Source organism: Leopardus geoffroyi, chromosome E3 (assembly GCF_018350155.1).
Source record: "Leopardus geoffroyi isolate Oge1 chromosome E3, O.geoffroyi_Oge1_pat1.0, whole genome shotgun sequence".
NCBI classification, from domain to species: Eukaryota; Metazoa; Chordata; class Mammalia; order Carnivora; family Felidae; genus Leopardus; species Leopardus geoffroyi.
This window is the reverse complement of record NC_059340.1, coordinates 16427060-16453825: the sequence shown is the minus strand read 5'-3', so window position 1 is coordinate 16453825 and position 26766 is coordinate 16427060. Positions and strand designations below refer to the sequence as shown.

General features: G+C 35.7%; 1 protein-coding gene across 2 annotated transcripts in view; it reads right to left on the bottom strand.

Annotated features, from left to right (window-relative positions):
• Positions 1-2215: 2215 nt before the first annotated feature.
• SEPTIN14 (septin 14) overlaps positions 2216-26766 on the bottom strand; it is an 87803-nt gene continuing 63252 nt past the window's right edge. For both annotated transcript variants that reach the window (XM_045460853.1, XM_045460854.1), the window contains exons 7-10: positions 23046-23142; positions 21592-21760; positions 12227-12359; positions 2216-3107 (exon numbers count right to left, since the gene is read on the bottom strand). In XM_045460853.1, coding sequence (XP_045316809.1) covers positions 2928-3107; positions 12227-12359; positions 21592-21760; positions 23046-23142 — 579 coding nt within the window. In that variant the 3' untranslated portion in view covers positions 2216-2927. The remainder of the gene's footprint in view (positions 3108-12226; positions 12360-21591; positions 21761-23045; positions 23143-26766) is intronic.

Sequence of the window (26766 nt, the reverse complement as noted above, 5' to 3'; positions counted from 1 at the left end):
TAACATTAGATTGTGTTGAAAGAGTAAGAAGATGAAAATCCCTTAGCAGTATAATCCAGCATTTGAAAAGCACTAATAAGTTACATTGTCTATCTTCTGAAGATTAATGATCTAGATTAAACTATCCATACCTATAATATAGCTAAAGTATTGTTAACGTATTCATTTATCAAATAAACAGGTGCCAGCCACTGTGTGGTCAGGCAAAGCAAAAGTGAGCAAAATGCAAAAGTGAGCAAAAAAAAAAAAAAAAAAAAAAAACCCTAGTCCTAGTAGAGTTTCTATTGAAAGCTTATATAGAAGATTTATTTCCTCCCCCAAATTATAAAATCTGTAAAATGATTTGATATCATATTTAAAAATCCTATGCATGTGGGATGCCTGGGTGGCTCAGTTGTTTGAGCATCCAGCTCTTGATTTTGGCTTGGGTCATGATACCAGGGTCATGGGATCAAGCCCTACATTGGGCTCAGCGCTGAACATGGAGCCTGCTTAAGATTTTCTCTCTCCCTCTTTCCCTCTCCCCACTCGTGTACTCTCTTTTTCTCTGTTTCTAAAAAAATAATAAAATTAAAATAAAATAAAAATCCTGTGGATGTACCTCCCTTTCCCCATATTTTTAAATAAATTTTTCAATAAGTAAATATAACCAGAGATTATTATATTCCGAAGCTAAATTATAATACCCTAATATCCTTTTAAAAAGAAAAATTTCTGTCTTTAAAATTATGCAGTAATAAAATTACAACAGAAACAAATATTCTTTTAGGAACATGAGAAAATATCATGCACTATGCAGATGTTGTTGAAATAAACATATAAATGCCCTCAAAGGTAGCATTTTTATTTTTGAGAAAGAGAGAGCACATGAGCAAGGGAAGGGCAGAGGAAGAGAGAGAACTTTAAGACCACATAGGGCTCAACCTCAAGACCCTGAGAACATGACCTGAGCCAAAATCAAAAGTCAATTAACCAACTTAGCAACCCAGGCACCCCTCAAAAGTAGCATTTTAACAGAATGAGTCATGGTGAAGGCTAGCTACACAAATATTAGAATATTCAGTCCGAAAGAAAATTTTGAATTAGCAAAAAAAAAAATCCAACTTATTTTCTAAAAGCTTGGTAACTTTAGTTTTAATATATACATAAAATCTATAAATCATCATCCAAATATTACTTATGGTGCTCCATTGTTCTCTGGCTCTACCCAACTTCTAAAACTTTTATTCTAATAGTTTTACAAGGTCTGACCTCAAAACATAGAAGTTCTAACAAAACTCAGTCTTTTATTGTAATAACTATCAAGAAATTATTATTAGTAGAATTTAGTAAAGGAAATGAGCATAAGATTAGATTTTTATACATATGGCTTGCCGGAAGCCAAGCTATCCAACCAGCCTGATGGCAGGGCCCAGGCGGTGGACGGATCGGGACCGTCCCCATCCTAATCTAAATACCTCTTAATTCTAAAATGCCTCCTGGGGGCCAAGTGGGCCTAGGGGTTGGAGTAACCTGTGCCCATAGATACACTCCTTTGTTGCCGGAGTGGGGGTTTTAAATCCATTCGTCCCTCCTTGGCTGGGAAATGTATGAGGCTATCCTTCCTTTAGGTAGAAGAATCTTTATAGGGAGTGGCAAGGACTAAATGTAGGGCTGCACAATTTCCTTGAGGAACCTTATTTCTTTCCCAAAGGTTCTTTTCCCAGGGGCCTGTCAAGGGCAGTTCCCCAACAGACAATTCCCCAGGTACTTTATTAAGGCCAAATTACATAAAAGCGGGAGTACAAATGGATTTGAAAACCCCACTCTGGCAACAAAGGAGTGTATCTATGGGCACAAGTTACTCCAACCCCTAGGTCCACTTGGCCCCCAGGAGGCATTCCAGATGATGATTGAACCTAGTCGGTTAAAGTACAGAATGGTTCATTATTTCCTAGGTGCATTGTCTCTCTGAGAATGTATAAGGCCTGGGATACTAAGGCCTTTTTGGCCCCCTCCTGGCACCTCGGACTAAGGCGAACACTTTTGTTCCTCAAACCACAAATGGTTCAGTGAAACAACTAAGAGGTCATGTTCCTGTAACTGTTACACTTGAGGTGTTGAGAGATAGATGACCTTTCATGAAAACAGCAAAGCAAATGCTTTATAGATTATAGATAAACGTAGATACATAATGAAAATAATGTAAGAAATTAATCAATAAGCAAAGGGCAGGAGGGAATGTTATGAGAAAATAACCATGTTATTCCTTAAAAGGTGATTACACATAGGAACATTTTTAGAATTAGGTAATGCTAGAAAACATAGATGATGCACACTACAAGGAAATTGCTAACAAATATAATGCCACATTTGCCACAATAAAGCAGCCAGTTCAACACACTGCTGTTGTCTGTGTCCATTTTTATTTTTGATTTATTTTTTTTCATTTTTTTGCCAATGCTGTTCAGCCTTCAGGAATCCCTGGACCTGCTGGAGCTTGACTCCGGCAATGGCTCATGAACAAATCCCCTATATATATAGTTATAGTTGTTATAGTTGTTATAGTTTTATAGTTATATAGTAGTTATAGTTATAGTTATAGTTATAGTTATAGTTATAGTTATAGTTATGCACTGGAGCCATAGCCAGAGCTATGGTATTAAAAAAACAAACAAACAAAAACAGCTAATCAACACTACTTACACTATGCTATGCATTTCTTTTTTTTTTTTTTTTTCATTTTGGCAAATATTTATTGAGTGGAAACTGTGTTAGTTTTTGTTAAAAACACTGAAGACACAAAATCTAATATGATGGTCAGTGTACCTGCTCTTGGGAAGTTCACATTCTAATTGGGGAAGAGTTAAGTGCTATAAAGATAATCTTACAGAAAGATAGACTTGAGAGCGATAGGGCTCTATAATACACAGAATGGTAAGAGAGGGCTATTTCTTATGATCTTTCTCCTTCTTTATATTGGTGCACACCAGAGCCTGTAATGTTCCAGAAACAGCCTTCAATTTATAAAAATCCATTATTTCTTCTTCCAATTGTCTTCTCTTCTCCTTAAGTTTCATTGTCTCCTCTTGTTGGACTCGTTTAAGATGCTCAAACTTTTCTTGTAACTGTAAAACAAATGCACAGCTGTGACTCAATGCACATTATGGTAGTACATTCCCAGGGACTTGATGGTGTTTTCTACTGGTTATTAAATATAACCTAATCATCAGAGTAGAGCATGATCTTAGTAACAGTCTCTAAATTTCATGTTTAAAGTAGAAAATCATATATGAAATTTCTTTCTTAATTTTAATTTTAAATGTGTCCCCATTGAGCCAAATGTAATAAGATGCAAAATTATGAAAAATACTCAATTTAAAAATTTTTACTAATGTATAATTTTTTACTCTATACTTTTCCACTAATCTCTCTGAGTAAAAATTGATAGATCCATGTCCTGTAAAGATACATACATTAAATTATGACATGGATTATAAATTTTTTGTCTATACTCTAATTGATAAAGTCATTTCAAAAGAAAGTCTGATAATTTCCTTGTTAAGTAAGATTAGTACAATTATAGGAAGAAAAAAACCTCATTCAGTTACTTGTTATTTACTACTGAGATCTTTAATCTGCGGGGTTTAAGCCAAATTAATCATAAGAAAGAGATAATACCACCTTAGTTTTCATTAGAGACAGGCCTGAGTCTTTAGTAAGACATTATTCAACATAAGGATTGCTTGTATGCATCAGAGATGGTATGATTTTTTTGAATTTTTGCTAATCCAAAAAAATTATAAAGGACCAACTAATTTTCATTTTAACTTTTTGAAAAACAGGCTAGGGGCTTAAATTGCCACAATATTAATTAGCTGCCTTATATGGCTGTGAAGAACACAAGCATGGTGTTGATATTACCCTAGATGCCCATTAGAATCGTTCAGTAAGTTTGTAAATCTCCTAATGCACAGGCTACCCACAGATCAATTGCATCACACTATCTGGAAATGAAACCTGGGCATCAGTCTGTTTAGAACATCCCCAGGTAATTTTAATGTGCAGCAAAGTTTGAGATCCATGGTCTTTCTTTTTTTCTTTCTTCCTCTTTGTTTCTTTCTTTCTTTCTGAGAGACAGAGAGAGAGTGAGTGGGGGAGGGACAGAGAGGGAGAAAGAGAATCTCAAGCAGGTTCCATGCTGTGAGCATGGAACCCAATGTGGAGCTTGATCTCATGAACTGTGAGATCGTGACCTGAGCCGAAATCAAGAGTCTGATGCTTAACCGACTGGGCTACCCAGGTGTCCCAAATCCATGGTGGGTTTTTTTAAATTTTTTTTAATGTTTATTTATTTTTGAGAGATAGAGTAGGGGAGGGTCAGGGAAAGACGGAGACACAGAATCTGAAGGAGGTTCCAGGCTCCGAGCTGTCAACACAACTGACATGGGGCTTGAACCCATGAGCCATGACATAACCTGAGCTGAAGTCAGATGCTTAATCAACTGAGCCACACAGGCGCCCATAAGTAAAGATTACATTCCCTCTGCTGAAGTCAGATAGAATTACATTTTCATGCCTGAGAAGGAAATGAATACTGACACACAGTTGAAAAGACTGGGGATGTGAGAGTGTGGTATCTATAAATGATGGCAAAAATCAGTGAGAAAACTCACTTAAAGATGGGAAGGTGAGACTTGGAAGGAAGATGGCAGTGGAGTAGGAGGAACTGAGGCTCACCTTCTCCCACAAACACAACTAATTAACTATCCAATCATCCTAAATGTGCCAAAAATAAACCTGAAGACTGACAGAACAAACTCCACAATTAAAGGGAGAGAAGAGGTCACATCAAAGAAGATAGTAAGTGTGGAGATGTGATTTAGAGGAGAAATGGATATCAGGTGCTGTGAAGGGAACCTGATATCAACAACCTGATACCAACAGGTAGCTGTTGGTCATGGAAAAGGGAGAGAGTGAGGGGAGCACATGGAGGAATGCACAAAGAGAATGTGTCCTCAAAGCCATTGGCTTGGAAAATAAAATGGGTTGAACTATGTGAGTTCTTACAACTTGTGAGGGTTAGATCCTGGAGTTTTCAAGATCAGTTTGGCTCAGATAGAGCCCTGAAAGCACTGCCCTGCTCCTGGAGAGAAGATAGGCAAAGAACATAGGGGCAGATGGCATGGAAACAGTGATCTGAAGAACACCTGGGGCACATAATTGGAAAGATTATTTGTCCTTCTTAGAGCTTCTCTGAGAGACAGCATTCACTAACACATCTCTCCAGGAACAAAGGAGTTAACTGGCACAATTTCCCTTCTCCATCCTTCAGCAAAAACACAGAGCCACCTGCTGGAAGCAGTGCAGCACTGACACTGGCTGCCTAACTTCCATATACCAAGCCCCATGCATTCTACCAGGACTGCCTTCTCAGTCAAGCTTGCCTCAGTCCCAGTGTGGCAGGCCCCTCTCTCAGAACACCAGCACAAACGTCTGCCCAGATCACATCTCCGAACCAAGGAGTACTGCAGGGCCTCACTTCTAGCGGAACAGATGTCAGGTCTCATTTCACAAGCAGACCAGAGCATATCTAGTTAAAACTCACCACATTCGGGCCTAAGACCAAACATTACCTACTGCAGGCAAGGAGAGCCTCTGCAGATGAGTAGCCTGAAGGATAGAGCAGCCAGAAAACAACAGCAGAGTGCACACAGTACAAACTGCAGATACTTCAGGAAGTACCAGGCCTGAGCACTACCTGACCTCTTCTTTATTAGGCCATTACTTTCAGGAGGAAGAGACATAACTGGCTTTTCTAACACAGAGAAGAAAGGAGAGATTTAGACAAAATGCCAAAACAGAGTAATTTATCCCAAATGAAAGAACAAGATAAAGCCAAATCAGAGAGCTAAGTAAAACAGATAGAGGTAACATGCCTGATGGAAACTTTAAAGGAACATTCATAAGGATACTCTATTCAGAAAAGAATAGAAGACATCAATGAGACCCTTACCACAGAGATAAGAGAGTTAAAAAGAACCAGAGATGAAGATTGAAATAAACACGATGGGAAACAAGCTTGATGCAATGAAGAGCAGACTGAAAGAAGCAGTGGAATAATATAGTGTCCTAGAAGGGAGAATAATGGAAAATAAAGAAGCTGAAGAAAAGAAAGAATTATGCAACACAAGAATAGAATCAGGGAACTCAATGAATCCATCAAATGTAATAACATTCATATTATGAAAGATATGAATCTCTTTCATCAGCGTTGTATAGTTTCTCTTCTTATAGAAGAATAGAAACAATGGGGGTAGGGTTAGAAAATTTATGTGAGGAAATAATAGCTGAAAATTACCCTAATCTGGGGAAGGAAACAAATATCTAGATCCAAGAGGCACACAGAACTCCCATCAAAATCAACAAAAGCAACTCAACACCAAGACATATTGTAATAAAATTTGTAAAATATAGAGACAGAGAAAACATCTTAAAAGCAGAAGTCTTTACAAGGGAAGATCCATAAGGCTAGCTGGATATTTCTCAATATAAACTTGGCAAGCCAGAAGGAAGTGGCATGATATATTGAAAGTGGTGAATGGGAAAAATCTGTGGCTAAGGATACTCTATCCAGAAAAGCTTTCATTTAGAATAAAGAGATAAGGAGTTTCCCAGCAAACAAAACCAAAGGAGTTCGTGACCACTAAACCAGCCCTGCAATAAATATTAAATGGAACTCTTTGAATGGAAAGGAGGGACCAAAAGTGACAAAGAAGAAAGGATCAGAAAAAATCTTCAGAAACAGTGACAAAACAAGTAATGAAATGACACTGACTACACATCTATCAATAACTACTTTGAATGTAAGTGAACTAAGTATTCCAATCAAAAGATATAGGGTGACAGATGGATAAAAAAAAAAAAAAAACCAAGACCCATCTATGTGCTGTCTTCAAAAGACCCATTTTCAACTTAAAGACACATACAGATTGAAAACAAGGAGATGGAGAAACATCTTTCATGCAAATGGATGTCAAAGAAAGCCAGAGTAGCAATACTTGTATCAGACAAAATAGACTTAAAACAAAGACTATAACAAGAGATGAAAGAAGGCACAATATCAAAATACAGAGGACATTCCAAATATAATATCTAACAGTTGTAAATATTTATACACCCAACATGATAGCCCCCAAATATATTAAAAATTGAAACAAACATAAAGGTACTCATTGATAATACAATAATAGTAGGGGACTTTAACACCCCACTTTATACCATTCAGCTACTGAAAGACATCTCAGTTGTTCCAAGTTTTGGCAATAATGAATACATCTCTTTTAAACATCTGTGTATAGGTTTTTGTGTGGACATAAGTTTCGTTTCCTCTAGGTAAATACCAAGGAGTACAATTGTTGAATTATATTGCAAAGGGCATGACTAGTTTTTTAAGAAAACACCAAACTCTTTCAAAGTACATGAAAACGTATGAGAATACAAGAGTCCAAAACATCTGGAATGCAGCAAAAGCAGTTCCAGAGGGCTGTTTATAGCAATATAGGCCTACCTCAAGAGAAAGAAAAATCTAAGCAACCTAACCTTACACTAAAGAAACTAGAAACACAACAGCAAACAAAACCCCAAACCAGCCGAAGGAAGGAAATAATCAAGATTATAACAAAAATAAATGATATAGAAACTAAAAACAAAACAAAACAGGTCACAGCAATGAAACTGGGAACTGGTTCTCTGAAAAAAAATAATAAAATTGATAACCCCCTAGCCAGAATTATCAAAAAGAAAAGAGAGAGGAAATGACTCATATAAATAAAATCACAAATGAGACAGGAGAAATAACAACCAACACCACAGAAACACAAACAATTACAAAAGAATGTTATGAAAAATTATATGCCAACAAATAGGATAATTTGGTAGAAATGGATAAATTGCTTAACATATTAACCGCCAAAGCTGAAACAGCAAGAAATAGGAAACTTGAACACATCGATAACCAGCAAAGAAATTGTATCAGTAATCAGAAAACTCCCAGCAAACAAAAGTCCAGGGCCAAATGGCTTCACAGAATTCTAGCAAACATTTTAAAAAGAGTTAATACCTATTCTTCTCAAATTAGTTCAAAAGAGTAGAAATGGAAAGAAAACTTCCAAACTCATTCTATGAGGCCAGTGATTACCCTGATTCCAAAACCAGACAAAGACTCCACTAAAAGAGATCTACAGGCCAGTATCTCTGATGGTTGCAAAATTTCTCAAAAAAATATTGTTAAATCCAATCCAACAATACATTAAAGAATAATTCATCATGACCAAGTGGGATTTTACCTGGAGTAATGGTCGTTCAATATTTGCAAGTCAATCAATGTGACACATTACATTAATAAAAGAAAAGATAACCATATGATCCTCCCAATCGATGTAGAAAAAGAATTTGACAATGTACACATTCGTTCTTGATGAAAACCCTTAACAAAATAGGCATAGAGGGTATAGACTTCAACATAATAATGGCCATATAAGAAAAATGTACAGCTAACATTATCCTTAAAGGGGAAAACCTGAGAGTTTTTCCCCTAAGGTCAGGAACAAGACAAGGATGTACTCTCTCCCCTTGTATTCAACATAGTACTGGAAGTCCTAGCTACAGCAATCAGATAACAAAAAGAAATAAAAAAGAATTCATATCAGCAAGGAAGAAGTCAAATTTTCACTAAATGCAGACTGCATGAAACTCTAGAAAACCCAAAAGACTCCACGAAAAAAACCTGCTAAAATTAATAAACAAATAAATGAATTTAGTAAAGTTGCAGGATAGAAAATCAACATACACAAATCTATTGCACTTATACACAAATAATAAAACAGCAGAAAGAAATTAAAGAAAACAATCCCATTTATAATTGCACCCAAAATAATAAGATATCTAGGAATAAACCTAAACAAAGAAGTAAAACAATTGTATTCTGAAAACTAATGCTGATGAAAGAAATTGAAAATAACATCAAGAAATTGATTGGAAGAACAAATGTTGTTAAAATGTTTATACTACCCAAAGCAATCTACACATGTAATGCAATCCCTATTAAGATACCAACAGCTTTTTTCATAGATAGAACTAACAATCCTAAAATTTGTATGGAACCACAAAGACACCAAACAGCCAAAGCAATCTTGAAAAAGAAAAGCAAAGCTGGAGATACCACAATTCCAGACTTCAAGTTATATTACATATCTACAGTGATCAAAATGCTTTGTTACTGGCACAAAATAGATACATATATCAAGAGAACAGAATAGAAAACCTAGAAATAAACCCACAACCATATGGTGAGTTAATCTTCAACAAAGCAAGAAAGAATATCCAGTGGAAAAAGATAGTCTTTTCAACAAATGGTGTTGGGAAAACAGGACAGCAACATGCAAATGAATGAAACGGAACCACTTTCTTATACCATACACATAAAACAGTTCAAAATGGATTAAGGACCTAAATGTGAGACCAAAAACCATAAAAATCTGAGAAAAGAACATAAGCAGTAACCTCTTTGACATCAGCCATAACAACTTTTTTCTAGATATGTCTCCTGAAGTATTGGAAACAAAAGCAAGAATAAACTCTAGGGACTTCATCAAGATAAAAAGCTCCTTCACAGTGAAGGAAACAATCAACAAAATTCAAAGGCAACTTAAGGAATGAGAGAAGATATTTGCAAATGACAAATCTGCTAAAGGGTTAGTATCCAAATTATATAAAGGAATTATAAAAGTCAACATCCCCCCAAAAAACAAACAATCCAATTAAAAAATGGGCGGAAGACATGAACAGACAATTCTCCAAAGAAGGCATGCAGATGGCCAACAGACAGTTGACAAGATGTTCATCATCACTTACCATCAGGGAAGTGCAAGTAGAAATTACAATGAGACATCACCTCACACCTATCAGAATGGCTAAAATCAACACAAGAAACAACAGGTGTTAGTGAGGATGTGGAGAAATAGAAATCTTCATGCACTGTGCAAAGGTGCAGCCATTCTGGAGAAAAGTATGGGGGTTCCTCAAAAAGTTAAAAATAGAACTACCCTGTGATCCAGCAATTGCACTACTGATTTTTACCTGAAGAATACAAGAACACTAATTCAAAAGGATACATACAGCAGCATTATTTACTATAGCTAATATATGGATGCAGTCCATGTGCCCATTCATTGATGAATAAAGATGGGGTATATACATTGCAATGGAATATTATTCTGCCATGAAAAAGAATGAAATCTTGCCATTTGCAATGACATGGATGTAGCTAGAGACTACAACTAAGCAAAGTAAGTCAGTCAGAGAAAGCCAAATACCATATGATTTCACTCACATGTGGAATTTGTTAAACAAAACAAGAGAGCGGAGAGAAAGTTCAAGAAACAGACTCTTAATTATAGAGAGCAAACTGATAGAGACAGGAGGGTGCGGGGGGATTGGTTAAAGAGGTGATTGGGGATTGGGAGTGCACTTGTGATGAGCCCAGGGTAGCATATGGAAGTGTTGAATCACTATGTTGTACACTTGAAACTAATATAACACTGTATGCTGGGGCGCCTGGGTGGCTCAGTCAGTTGAGCGTCCGACTTCAGCTCAGGTCATGATCTCATAGTTTGTGAGTTCGAGGCCCACATCAGTCTCTGTGCTGACAGCTCAGAGCCTGGAGCCTACTTCAGAGTCTGTGTCTCCCTCTCTCTCCGTCCCTCTCCCGTCATGTTCTGTCTCTTTCTCTCAAAAATAAGTAAACGTTAAAAACATTTTAAAAAATAACACTGTATGCTAACTGAAATTAAAATAACAGATTTAAGAAGATGAGAAGAAAGATGATGATATCTCTAGTAATGTGGGAAATGTACAAACTTATCAATTTTAAGTATTTGAAAATTATAAAGTTGTAAGTTTGAATTCTAATTTATCTGCTACATGTGCTTAAAAAGTTTGCTTTACCTCTGTGAGTCTCCACTTTCCTTGTCAGTTAATCATAACTTCTGTCTACTAATCATGTTTTCAATAATTAAGCTGTTCCTTTTCTGAGCAAGTCTGATGGGCCCATTTCCTTTCATTTTACTCTTCGTGGTTGCTTTTACTATCCCGGTCATTTTATTTCTACCAGAAATTTAATTTTTTTTCTACAAAAATTAATCTCTGTTCTCTGTTAAGAATTTCATCACTCTGCACAACCAATTTTAAGTTATGTTTGGTTTTTCTTGAGGGAAATATAACTGAAGAATGGGAGAATAACTGATGACCAGAGGACAAAAATGAAACAGATGTACACAGTTAAGTGCCATAACTAAGGGGAATAAAGTAGGGAAGAAATAGAGAATGTAAATTGCTGATTTGTTTTCTGATAACCTCCTACTTTGGGTTTAAGTTATCATGAGATCCAGTTATGCTTTCTGTTCTTGGATTCCATAAGATACCCTTGAATAATTCCAAAACTTTACCTTTATACTGAAGCTAAAAGAATTTTTATTACCTATAATTCAACTGTCCATGATTGAGACATCTGTTACAGAACACCTAATCACTACATTGTTTCTATTGAGAAAGAAGTTCATGTTCAATGTACCTAGTTCTGCTCAAAACTAAAATATTAAGTTAAAACCACAATCATTTGAAAGGTATTTATGATTCCAAATATATTTTTTGTTAAAAAAGGTATTGGTGCAAATAATCAAAACTATATAAGTTGTCTTTTTTTTCAATTTCTTGGAAACATAAAGGAATGAAATGAAAAAAAAAATCCAAATAATACACCAACTAAATGTTTTCTAATTAAGATGTGTGTTATTCAACATTTACCTGCTTATTTATAAAAGTGAAAATTTTTTATAATGCAGTAGTAGCATTAGAAAGTAATAACTCTTCACACATATCAACAGCTTGAATTTTTTATAAATTAAAATTTATTCATGAAAATTCATATTATAAAATAAAATAAAGGTAAATAGGTTTTACAAAATTATTTTCATGTTTTCTAAAAATACAAATTGTCTATATGTTCTAAAAAATAAAATTGTTGACTATAATTTTTAAAGCTTGTATTCAAAACCTATACTGTAAACAGCTACTTCAAAAGTAGCAAGTCTCCTCCAAAATCATCAACTAAACCTTTGATATTAAAACTCCAAATTAATAATACACATTAAAATGAACACAAATTGGATTATATCAGTGTACTTGCCTCTTTTTCAGATTCTTTAAATGTTGTTTCTTTATCCTTTACTCGCTGCATAAACTTTTGTTTCAATTCTTCTTTTTCCCTCTGACATTGATCATAGAACTTTTGTCTTTTATCTTCATAGATCTCTTGAAAACTATAAAAAATATTTTATTATTATCATATTAAAATGGTATATAAATAAACCTGTAAAAATATATACTGTACAGTACATAAACTATATACTGTAAAATATAATGTAAAAAAATTTATATCATGAGATGTAAAAAAGTGGAGTGCAGTATTGAATATATGGACAGCATACCTAAAGAGTACTAGAATTTTGAAACACTTATATCAGTGATTACTTATTATCAACACTTTTCATTATATCACAACTCTTCACATCTTTTGATAATAAAATTTCAGGAGACCTCTACTTTATAAAATTCTTATTTAAAATGAAGCATCATCTAAGTTAAATAAGCCATACAGAGAAAGACAGATACCATAAGGTTTCACTCTTATGTGGATCCTGAGAAACTTAACAGAAACCCATGGGGGAGGGGAAGGAAAAAAAAAAAGAGGTTAGAGTGGGAGAGAGCCAAAGCATAAGAGACTGTTAAAAACTGAGAACAAACTGAGGGTTGATGGGGGGTGGGAAGGAGGGGAGGGTGGGTGATGGGTATTGAGGAGGGCACCTTTTGGGATGAGCACTGGGTGTTGTATGGAAACCAATTTGACAATAAATTTCATATATTAAAAAATAAAATAAAATAAAATAAAATAAAATGAAGCATCATCATCATCCTCATCATCATTATCATCATCATAGCTATAATTATCAAAACAGTATGGTACTGGCACAAAAATAGACAAATAAATGGAACATAATTAAGATCCCCAAAACAAACCCAAGTTTATATGGTCAATTAATCTATGACAAAGGAGGAAAGAGTACACAATGGGTAAAAAGTCTCTTCAATAATTGGCACTGAAAAACTGAAGAGCTAGGTGCAAAAGAATGAAAATGGACTACGTTCATATACCATACACAGAAACTCGAAATTAATTAATTACCTAAAGCGAAACCTGAAACCATAAAACTCCTAGAAGAAAACATAAGCAATAATCTCTTGGACATTGGTCAACATTTTTCTGCCAACTTTTTTCTAGCTATGTCTCCTCAGGGAAAGGGAACAAAGGCAAATATAAACTATTTTGACTACACCAAAATAAAAGACTTTTGTACAGTGGAGGAAACCATCAACCAAATTAAAAGGCAACCTACTGAATGGGATAAAACATTTGCAAATAATATATCTGATATGAGGTTAGTAACAAAAATATATAAAGAACTTCCACAACTCAACACCAAAAAGAAAAAAATAAACTGATAAAAAATGGGCAGAGGATGTGAATAGACATTTTTCCAATGAAAATATACAGATGACCAACAGACACATGAAAAAATGCTCAACATTACTATCATCAAGGAAATGCAAATCAAACCACAACGAGACATAATCTTACACCTGTCAGATGTTGGTATGATGTGGCAAAAAGGGAATCCTCATGCACTGTTGGTTGGAATGTAAATTGGTACAAGTGCTGTGGAAAAAAAAATGGACGTTCCTTAAAAAGTTAAAAATAGAAATACCATAGGTTCCAGTAATTCCACTACTGGTTATTTACCCCCCCAAAATGAAAACATTAATTCAAATATATATATTATATAAATATATATAATATATTATATATAATATAAACATATATTATATTTATTATATATTATATAATATATATGTTATATATATTATATATTATATATTATATATATTATTTATATTATATATATAATATATTATATATTTATATATATGAAATCAAATATATATTTGGATATATATTTGATTATCTGGATCTAAATAATATATATTTGGATCCATATATATTCAAATATATATATTTGAATCCTTAAGTGTGTTTCAGCATTATTTACCATAGCCAAGACATGGAGGCAACCTGTTTCCATCAATAGATGAATGGATAAATAAGATGTGGGGTATGTCTGTGTGTATGCATGTGTGTGTGTGTAAATAATATTACTCAGCCTTAAAAAAGAATAAGATCTTGCTATTTGTGACAACAGGGATGGACCTAGAGGGTACTAAGCTAAGTGGAATGTCATAGAAAGAAAAATACTGTATGATTTCACTTATATGTGGAATGTAAAAAACAAAGCAGATGAAAAAATAAGCAAACAATAAAAGGAGGAACCGACAAATAAATACGAACAAACTGGTGCCTACCAAAGGTTAGGGGAATGGGAGATGGGAAAAATGGGTGAAAGGGAGTGAGGGGGTAGAGGCTCCTGGTTATGAAATAAGTAAGTCAAGTGGGTGAAAGGTACACCATAGGAAATAAAGTCAATGGTATCATAATGGTGTTGTATGGTGACAGATGGTAACTACACTTGTAGTGAGTGTAGCAGAATGTAAAAGTTGTCAAGTCATTATGTGTACATCTTAAACTAATGTAATGTGTATCACTATAGTTAATGTTTAAAAATTATTTTATGAGTGAGAAAAATCTGGTTTTCACATCTTACCTTTTTTAAATTTTTTTAACGTTTATTTATTTTTGAGACAGAGAGAGACAGAGCATGAACAGGGGAGGGGCAGAGAGAGAGGGAGACACAGAATCTGAAACAGGCTCCAGGCTCCGAGCTGTCAGCACAGAGCCTGATGCAGGGCTCGAACTCACGGACCTGAGATCATGACCTGAGCCGAAGTCAGATGCTTAACCGACCAAGCCACCCAGGCGCCCCATGGTTTTCACATCTTTCTTAGAAAGTCTATCTCTTCTCCCAAAATAAAAATTAAATATTAAGTCAGACATCTTTCAAAATATAATTCAGTTAAAATAACCAGTTCAATTTTGTTTGTCTTCAAAATACCTGAAAAAATCAGCATACCTGGATCATACCACACTCTCATCATTTGCAGCACAAAAACTATTCTACTTAAATATCACTAAATACACCTACTCTCAAACTATTTTCACTTGAATTCTACAACATTCCACTGTGGCTTTTCCTCTCTCTTTCATCCAACATTCAATGTCCTTTGTCATCCTTCTTAATATTCTTTGCCAGCTTTTATCAATAAAGGCTTTGCCAATATTTGGAAACCTCCTTCATGTACATCTATTTCATATAAAATACAAAAATAAAAACAATATAATGTTTTTCTTTTGGATACACATTTCAGCATATATACATATTGGATACATCGTATACTCTTTTTTGAGCATATAAATGAGCCCTTTAATTATGTTGCTCCTAACAACTCTCTCCAAGTTTGAAGGTGATTAAAAAACAAAATTTGAGATGATCCATTTGGAAACAACATGGCAGAGAAGTAGGGGGATCTGAAGTTCCCTCATCTCTCAAACACAGCAGTGTTGAGGCCAAAGGACTTTGAACTCCAAAAGTCTGGGCGACCAAGTAACAGAGATTCCTCCAGGGACCCACTGGGACAAACTGGCAGGCCATTGGTGTGTGATTACAAACTGGGAGAGATAAAACGGGCAGCAGAGGAATGGAGGGGAAGGATCATCTTCTGTGGAGAGACAAAGGGAAGAGAAAGAGAGGGTGGGAAAGCATAGGACTGTATCTGGACAAGAGAAAAACCACAGACCAGGACTGAGAAAGATCCAATCTCTTAACTGTGGGGCTTTCTCCGGATTGGACGAGCTGCCCTGTTTGCACACCTGGGGAAGAGGAGAGCCAGTACCAAGCTCAGTAACTAGTTCAGAGGTGCAGTCTACAGAGGGAGAAAGCAATTCCCTCCCTGGAGTGGTGTGGGAAGAAGGTATATAGCCATTCAGAGGAAAAAGACTGCCTGCACCTGCCAGCCAGAGACCATATATCTGGCAGTGCAAAGAGGCACTTCCCAAAACTTAGGGTGTATAGAGTGGGAACCTTTAGACATCGGGGTTTAAGTCCCAGCCAAGATGCAGGGAGGCACAGAAGTCAGTGGAGCAGGACAAACCACCTTGTTTGAGCCCATGGCACAGTGAAGACAGCCTGAACAGAGTGGTTTGGGACACACTGTCCATGGAGGAGAGACTAGGGTGCCATTTTTCTCCCCATCACCAATAATGTGGGGCTTTGGGGAATGAACAGTGAGCCCAGAGTGGAAGCAGGACCCGCCTACACCAAACCATGCCCCTCTGTGCCTGGTAACTGTGTATCTACGAGAGCAGGATTGACACTGATGAACCAGACAGCCCCTCCTCCAGACCAGTGCTGTTGCATTGCCTGATTTAATTTTCAGACAATTCTTATTATATAGACATAGTCTTCCTTTTCTCCTTCTTATCTCTCCCCTTCTCGAGTCTGGTTATTCTGATTGTTGGTTTGTTTAAGCAGACATATTTAATCTATTGGCTTTATACATGTTATACACCTCCTTCTTTATTTTCCTTTCTCTCTCTCTGGATTAATCCATACAGTTTCTCTGGTCAATTTTCCTTTCTTTCTCCCCAACCCTGTCATTTCTCTCTTAGTATGGGATAAGGCCTCTTCCATAAGCACTACCTCCACCATATTGTTTACTTGTAGCTGGTGTTTCTGTGGGTTTTTCTGGGGTGTTTTTTGTTTGTGTGTTTGTGTTTTGTTTGTCTGTTTTCCTTTCCAGGGTTACTTCCATCAACAAATCAAAGTAAACCTGGTGAAGGGTTGAAGCATCACTATGAGAAGTAGAGAGATAAAGTAAACCAAAGTCACAACAACTGAGAGCAAGTAACACACTCCAAAAGACACCTATGGACAGACCCTGGACAGTGTATGACACCTCTTTAATATAGTACTTCTCGCGGGTGCAGGGCATGTAACAAACTTTTAAAACACATAAAGGAGAGAAAAACCAGTCAAAATGACAATTCTCCTCAAAAGAAATTCCAGGAAAAATGACAGCTAAAGGATTGATAAACGTTATAACTGAACAAGAATTTAGAATAATCATCATAAGATTAATCGCTGGGCTTGAAAAAAACCATACAAGACAACAGAGAAGCTATTGTTGCAGAGATCAAGGAACTAAAAAATAGCCATGATGAATCTAAAATGCCATAAATGAGGTGCAAAATAAACTAGAGGTGATGACAGTGAAGATTGAAGAGGCAGAGGGGAGAATAAGTGAAATAGAAGATAAAATTATGGGAAATTATGAGGCTGAGAAAAAGGGAGTTTTAAAAATTCTGGACCACAAGGGGAGAATTAGACAAAGTGATTCAAAGAAAAGGAATAATATCCCTATTATAGGAGTTCCAGAAGAAGAAAGAGAGAAGGGGGTGGAAAGTGTACTTGAACAATCATAGCTGAGAACTTCCCCATTCTGGGGAAGAAGAGAGACATTGAAATCCAGGAGGCACAGGGAACTCCCTTCAGACGTAACTTGAATTGATCCTCTGCACGACATATCATAGTGAAACTGGCAAAATACAAGGATAAAGAGAAAATTCTGAAAGAAGCCAGGGACAAAAGAGTCTTGACATACAAACAGAGACAAATAAGGGTAGTAGGAGACCTATATACTGAAACTTGGCAGGCCAGAAAGGAGTGGCAGGAAATTTTCAATGTGCTGAATAGGAAAAATATCCAGTCAAGAATCCTTTATCCAGCAAGCCTGCCATTCAGAACAGAAGCAGAGATAAAGGTTTTCCCAGACAAACAAAGACTGAAAGGAATTCATCACCACTAACCAGCCCTACAAGAGATCCTAAGGGGACACTGTAAGTGGAATGTTGCAAAGACCACAAAGGACCAGAAACATCACTACAAGCATGAAACCTACAGATAACACAATGACTCTGAATCCATATCTTTCGTTAATAACACTTAATGCAAATGGACTACATGCCACAATCAAAAGACATAGGGTATCAAAATGGATAAAAAAAAAAAAGACCCATCTGTTTGCTGTCTACAAGAGACCCATTTGAGACCTGAGACCTTTCAGATTGAAAGTGAGGGGATGAAGAACCATGTATCATGCTCCTGGAAGTCAAAAGAAATCTGGAGTAGCCATACTTATGTCAGACAAACTACACTTTCAATTAAAGGCTGTAACAAGAGATAAATATAAATGTCTATGTACTGAATTCAGAAGCACCCAAATATATAAAACAACTAATCACAAACATAAGCAACCTTATTGATAAGAATGTGGTAATTGTAGGGGACTTTAATACCCCACTTACAACAATGGACAGATCATCTAGGCAGAGTATCAGTAAAGAAACAATGGCCCTGAATGATACATTGGACCAGATGGACTTGACAGATATATTCAGAACTTTTCATGCAAATGCAGAATACACATTCTTCTCGAGTGCACATGGAACATTCTCCAAGATAGATCACATACTGGGTCACAAAACAGCCTTCAATAATATAAAAGTGAGATCATACCACGCACACTTTCAGATCACAATGCTATGAAACATGAAATAAACCACAGGAAAAAGACTGGAAAACCTCCAAAAGCATGGAGGTTAAAGAACATCTTGCTAAAGAATGAATGGGCCAACCAGGCAATTAGAGAAGAAATTTAAAAATACATGGAAACAAATGAAAATGAAAATACAACAATCCAAACGCTTTGGGATGCAACAAAGGCAGTCCTGAGGGGAAAATAAATTGACATCCAGGCCTATCTCAAGAAACAAGAAAAATCCCCGATACAAAATCTAACAGCACACCTAAAGGAACTAGAAGCAGAAGAGAAAAGACACCCCAAACCCAGAAGAATAAGAAGAGAAATAATAAAGATCAGAGCAGAAATAAACATTATAGAATCCAAAAAAAAAAAAAATAGTAGAACAGACCAATGAAACGAAGAACTGGCATTTTGAAAAAGTAAACAACATTGATAACCCCCTAGCCAGACTTCTCAAAAGAAAAGAGAGGGACCCAAATAGATAAAATCATAACTGAAAATGGATTTATTACAACCAATCCCTCAGAAATATAAGCAATAATTAAGGAATACTATGAAAAATTATATGCCAACAAAATGGACAACCTGGAAGAAATGGACAAATTCCTAGATACACACACACTACCAAACTGAAACAGGAAGAAATAGAAAATTTGAACAGACCTATAACTAGTGAAGAAATTGAATCCGTTATCAAAAATTTCCCCCCAAAATATGAGTCCTGGACCAGATGGCTTCCCTGGGGAATTCTAGCAGACAGTTAAAGCAGAGCTAATGCCTATCCTTCTCGAGCTGTTCCAAAAAAATAGAAACAGAAGGAAAAATTCCAGACTCATTCTATGAAGCCAGCATTACTTTGATTCCTAAACCACACAGAGACTGAGCAAAAAAAAAAAAAAAAAAAAGAGAACTACAGGCCAATATCCCTGATGAACACGGATGCAAAAATTCTCAACAAGATACCATCATATCAAATTCAACAGCATATTAAAAGAATTATTCACCATGATCAAGTGGGATTCATTCCCGGGCTGCAGGGTGGTTCAATATTCACAACACAATCAATGTGATACATCACATTATTAAAAGAAAAGATAAGAGTCATATGATCCTGTCAATCGATGCAGAAAAAGCATTTGACAAAATACAGCATCGTTTCTTAATAAATACCCTCGAGAAAGTCAGGATAGAAGGAACATACTTAAACATCATAAAAGCCATTTGTCAAAAGCCCATAGCTAATGTCATCCTCAGTGAGGAAAAACTGAGAGCTTTCCCCCTGAGATCAGGAACACGACAGGGATGTCCACTCTCACCGCTGTTGTGTAATATAGTGTTGGAAGTCCTAGCACCGGCAATCAGACAACAAAAGGAAATAAAACTCATCAAAACTGGCAAAGAAAAGTCAAACTTTCACTTTTCGCAGACGACATGATACTATACATGGGAAACCTGACAGACTCCATCAAAAGTCTGCTAGAGTGGATAGATCAATTCACCACAGTTCCAGGGTACAAAATCAGTGTACAGAAATCGGCTGCATTTTTATACAGCAATAATGTAGCAACAGAAAGAGAAATAAAGAATATGATCCCCTTCACCTTTGCACCAAGAATCATAAAATATCTAGGAATAAACCTAACCACAGACATAAAAGATCTGTATGCTAAAAACTATAGAAATTTATGAAGGAAATGTCAGACGATACAAAGAAATGGAAAAACATTCCATGCTCATGGATTGGAAGAGTAAATATTGTTACAATGTCAATACTACCCAAAGCAATCTACACATTCAATGCAATCCCTATCAAAATTGCACCAGCATTCTTCCCAAAGCTAGAACAAACAATCCTAAAATTTGTCTGGAACCACAAAAGACCCCAAATAGCCAAAGTAATTTTGAAGAAGAAGACCAAAGCGGGAGGCATCACAATCCCAGACTTTAGCCTCTACCACAAAGCTGTAATCATCAAGACAGTATGGTATTGGCACAAAAACAGACTCCTAGACCAATAGAATCGAATAGAGACCCCAGAATTGGACCCACAAATGTATGGCCAACTAATCTTTCACAAAGATTAGTGCAGCCACTCTGGAAAACAGTGTAGAGGTTCCTCGGAAAATTAAAATAGATCTACCCTATGACCCATCAATAGCACTGCTAGAAACTTACCCAAGGGATACAGGAGTGCTGATGCATAGGGGCACTAGTACCCCAATGTTTATAGCAGCACTTTTAACAATAGTCAAATTATGGAAAGAGCCTAAATGTCCATCAACTGACGAATGGATAAAGAAGATGTGATTCATATATACAATGGAATACTACTTGGCAATGAGAAAGAATGAAATCTGGCCATTTGCAGCAACGTGTATGGAACTGTAAGTTATGCTGAGTGAAATAAGTCATGCAGAGAAAGACAGATATCATATGTTTTCACTCATATGTGAATCTTGAGAAACTTAACAGAAGACTGTGGGGAAAGGAAGGGGAAAAATAGTTATAAACAGAGAGGAAGGGAGGCAAACCATAAGAGACTCTTAAATACAGAGAAGAAACTGACGGTGGGAAAGAGGGGAAAATGGGTGATGGGCATTGAGGAGGGCACCTGTTGGGATGAGCACTGGGTGTTGGATGTAAGCAATAGGCCACAGGAATCGACCCTAAAAACCAAGAGCACACTTTACACACTGTATGTAAGCCAATTTGACAATAAATTATATTTTAAAATAAAAATAAAAAAATAAGACATTAAAAAAATTCAGTATGACCCAGAATGTGAAAAGTAGTTATTCTCATTCCCAAATGATTGCATATCATCGTTGTAGGGGGTTTCTAAATCACCCATTAGCTTGTTCTGACATGATCTTCTCTCCTCACCTAAGTGGCTTGTTGTCTGGGCCCACATCAGTAAAGCCCATTTTCTCCAGTTTGCAGCACCTATAACGTTCATAGTGCTGAGTGTGAGTTTGTTCTTTCAGGTCTTCCATATTTATACAAAGAAGCATATCCCGGAGCTTGACAAAGTCACAGTGATTTTCATTTTCCACTAGGTAGAAAAATAAGAAAGTAACAACACTCATTATCAATCCTTTGCACCCAATCAGTATTCTAGAATGGATATGTGCATGAAAAACATTTAAAATAACAGCTAAGAGATCGTTCTGTTAAATAGCTATAATTCTTTGTAACTATAATTATATGGGACATATCTATTATAGGCAGAGTTTATTTTTGGACCAGGAAAGTTGCTTTAAGTTTATTAGTCAAAGAATAAATAAGAAACAGTGAAATAATATGTTATATTAGTGTACACAGTTTTTCATTAATAATTGTCAGTACTTTACAAACTGTCCCCCAAGGTATTTCACTGAGTGCTAACACAGAATATAATATTTCACTAATGAAACACTTTATTTTAATTAATGTAAATCCTGCTGACATGAAAACATTAAAAGTTATGCATGTTTGAGTTCTCTATTTCTAGTTATACCCCATATTTATGAGACCAAATTAGTCAATATTCAAAATCAACCAATTAGTTTATATGGCTCTTTCCTGTGTTTGTCATATCCAGACTACTGGGCACAATATATACTTTATTGTGCATGATATTGTAACCAAATTTAATATACATTAAAATATATTGTTTTTAAGTGTGTTTCATAAGATTAATTTTTAATATATCAATTAAAACATTTTTGAAACTAGTATAAGTGGAGATAATCCAATTCCCAATAATTTGTATTACAATCATATAAACCAGAGAATAAATGACTGCCTATTAGAATATTTCAATTCATCATGATGTTAGATAGCTAATATAAGTATATAGGTATGAATTTTCCAAAAGTAAATTACATTTCTTTTTTTTTAAATAGCTTACCATCCTTTTTCTCTGGTGGCCACTTAAAAATGCTTTACAAATTAAGTAGTCATTAATTCATGTAACAGGTTTTAAAGACTGGCATTTATACTTTAATAGTGTTCAAAGTTCTTTCGTTCAAAGCACTTTCCAACATCTGAATGTAGTAGTTTATGCAGAGAGAGATACTATGTATATGTCAGGTTGGGGTAAATGAGGAGGTTCTACCAAACCTCTAAGAAATTTTGTCTAAAGCACCACCTGGTAAACTGTGAGAATGAATTATAGTCAAAGTGAGAATTCAGTTAAATGTAAAAGAATCTGTGCTCCTAATTAGTAACTCTCAATTTACTATTTAGCAGCAATTACCACTACTGACTCAAGTTAAAATATTTTAGGACTATGAGAATACACACACACACACACACAGTCTTTCCAGAGCAATCCTGCTCACTTTTATCACATTTACCTTGTAAAACTCCCCAAGGGTACTGACGGCCTCTGACCATTCTTTTTCCAACTTTCACTTCATCCATACTCCCTACTACAGCAAAAGGTAATTGTCCCTAGAAAGTAAGAACAACTTTCATTATGTTCCCTTATACCAATAAGGCCTACTCTGTTACCTATTTCCGTTGTGGAAATCAAAAGAAAGAATATTATGTTTATTCAAACAAGTTTATCTACCCTGCCTCAGATTTTGTGACTTGCAGTAAATTTGTGCAAATTAATTTCTGCAAGCATTATTGTCAGGTCATGCACATAAATGAAAACTACCGAGTAGAGGCTAAAGCAAGGCATTCTGCTGTAGGGAATACAAATAAAAAATATTTTTACTAGACACATTTTTTTCACATTGTATTTACCCCAAAACAAAAACTGTTGAGGAAATAATTTGTAAACCACTTTTTAAAATGTTTATTTATTTTTAAGAGAGAGAACAGGGTAGGGGCAGAGAGAGGGAGATAGAGGATCTGAAGTCAACTCTTTGCTGACAGCAGAAAGCCCAAGGTGGGGCTCCAACTCATTAATTGCAAGATCATGACCTGAACCTAAGTTGGACACTTAACCAACTGAGTCACCTAGGTGCCCTATGTGTAAACCACTTTTAACTCCAATATACGAGTTAAATGGAAAATATTGAGAAAAAACTGTAATAATTAATGGATATACAATTAGGGTATATTAATAAATACTACCATACATGTATCAATAAATTCTAAACATAATTAATGTGTCTTTCTGGGAGGTGAGAATCAGAGAGATTCTGAAAATTAATGTGCAACCAAACGGAGATTTGGGAAGATAATAAGCAAAGTAGGAAGAATAATCACAGGTAAAAATGAGGTTTTCAACAGGCTGTAAAGACAGCAGAAATATTCAAGATAAATTCATGATCTGTCAGAAGTTATATAGATTGTTTGAATAGAAAGGTTGATATACAAGAAATGTCTAAGATAAAAATTAGTAAGCATCAATATGAATACTTAATACCTAACAATATTTAATTTATTAATTGATTTTGATGAAAAAGTATTCCCTATGAATTCTTAGAGGTACAATTAGATAGGAAAGGCCAAACTATTTAGGACAAAATCTGAAGAAAATTTAACACAGAAGAATAAATATAAATTTTACAGTACTCAGCTTTTCAATTCAGAAGTCTGTTTAGTTTGTGAAATCTTACAATAAATGGTGTATGAAAAATACCAAAAGAGAAATGGAAGAAATATAATTTTTATTTATCAATTATTTGTTATAGATACACCCTGTGTATCAGGCACTTCACAAAGACTATGGCATTTATACCTCACAAAAAGCCTCAATAGTCATATCAATAATCCCATAGTGCAGATACATTAAAAACCTCAGGGAATATAGAAATTCTATAGAATTCTACAGGATTTTATTGATTTTTTAAAATAGTTTTCCTCTTTTTTAAAGTTTTTATTTAAATCCCATTAGTTAACATACAGTGTAATATTAGTTTCAGGTGTACAATATAATGATTCAACACTTCCATACAGCACTTAGTGGTCATTCCTCCTACCCATTCCCCTCTGGTAACCATCGGTTTGTCATCAATAGTTAAGAGTCTGTTTCGTGGCTCCTATCTTTTCCTTTGCTCATTTGTCTTGTTTCTTTTTTTTTTTTTTTTTTTTTTTTTTTTTTTAATTTTTTTTTTTTTCAACGTTTATTTATTTTTGGGACAGAGAGAGACAGAGCATGAACGGGGGAGGGGCAGAGAGAGAGGGAGACACAGAATCGGAAACAGGCTCCAGGCTCTGAGCCATCAGCCCAGAGCCCGACGCGGGGCTCGAACTCACGGACCGCGAGATCGTGACCTGGCTGAAGTCGGGCGCTTAACCGACTGCGCCACCCAGGCGCCCCTGTCTTGTTTCTTAAATTCTGCATATGAGTGAAATTTTATGGCATTTGTCTTTCTCTGACTTATTTCCCTTAGCACTATACTCTCCAACTTCATCCATGTCATTACAAATAGCAACATTTCATTCTTTCTATGGCTGAATAATATTTAATTTTATATATGTACCATATCTTCTTTATCCATTCATCTCTTGATGGATACTTGGGCTGCTTCCACAATTTGGCTATTGTAAATCATGCTAAAATAAAAATAGAGATGTATGTATCCATTTGAATTAGTGTTTCTGCACTTGGGGCGTTCATACCAGTAGTGTGATTGCTAGATTTTACAGTACTTCTATTTTCAAATTTCTAAGTGAACTCCATACTGTTTTTCTGTTTTGCTTCTTAAAATCCCATATTATTTTTGCTTCCATTTACATGGTAAATGTTTTTCATACTTCCACTTATTTTACTTTTAAATTTTTATTTTAATTTTTAATTCTTTTTTAATTAAATATAATTTATTGTCAAATTGATGTCCATACCACACTCAGTGCTCATCCCAACAGGTGCCCTCCTCAATGCCCATCACAAAATTTCCTTTTCCCCCATCCCCCATCAACCCTGAGTTCTCAGTATTTAGAACCTCTTATGGTTGGTGTCCCTCTCTCTCTCTGTAACTTCCCCCCCCCTTAACCACCCACCTAGTTCCCTGTCAAGTTTCTCAGGAAATGTGAAATCACATGGTATCTGTCCCTCTCTGCCTGACTTATTTCACTTAGCATAATACCCTCCAGTTCCATCCATGTTGCTGCAAATGGCCAGATTTCATTCTTTCTCATTGCCAAGTAGTATTCCATTGTATATATGAATCACATCTTCTTTATCCATTCGTCAGTTGATGGACATTTAGGCTCTTTCCATAATTTGACTATTGTTAAAAGTGCTGCTATAAACATTGGGGTACTAGTGCCCCTATGCATCAGCACTCCTGTATCCCTTGGGTAAGTTTCTAGCAGTGCTATTGATGGGTCATAGGGTAGATCTATTTTAATTTTCTGAGGAACCTCTACACTGTTTTCCAGAGTGGCTGCACTAATCTTTGTGAAAGATTAGTTGGCCATACATTTGTGGGTCCAATTCTGGGGTCTCTATTCGATTCTATTGGTCTAGGAGTCTGTTTTTGTGCCAATACCATACTGTCTTGATGATTACAGCTTTGTGGTAGAGGCTAAAGTCTGGGATTGTGATGCCTCCCGCTTTGGTCTTCTTCTTCAAAATTACTTTGGCTATTTGGGGTCTTTTGTGGTTCCAGACAAATTTTAGGATTGTTTGTTCTAGCTTTGGGAAGAATGCTGGTGCAATTTTGATAGGGATTGCATTGAATGTGTAGATTGCTTTGGGTAGTATTGACATTGTAACAATATTTACTCTTCCAATCCATGAGCATGGAATGTTTTTCCATTTCTTTGTATCGTCTGACATTTCCTTCATAAGCTTTCTATAGTTTTTAGCATACAGATCTTTTATGTCTGTGGTTAGGTTTATTCCTAGATATTTTATGATTCTTGGTGCAAAGGCGAAGGGGATCATATTCTTTATTTCTCTTTCTGTTGCTACATTATTGCTGTATAAAAATGCAGCCGATTTCTGTACACTGATTTTGTACCCTGGAACTGTGGTGAATTGATCTATCCACTCTAGCAGACTTTTGATGGAGTCTGTCAGGTTTCCCATGTATAGTATCATGTCGTCTGCGAAAAGTGAAAGTTTGACTTTTCTTTGCCAGTTTTGATGAGTTTTATTTCCTTTTGTTGTCT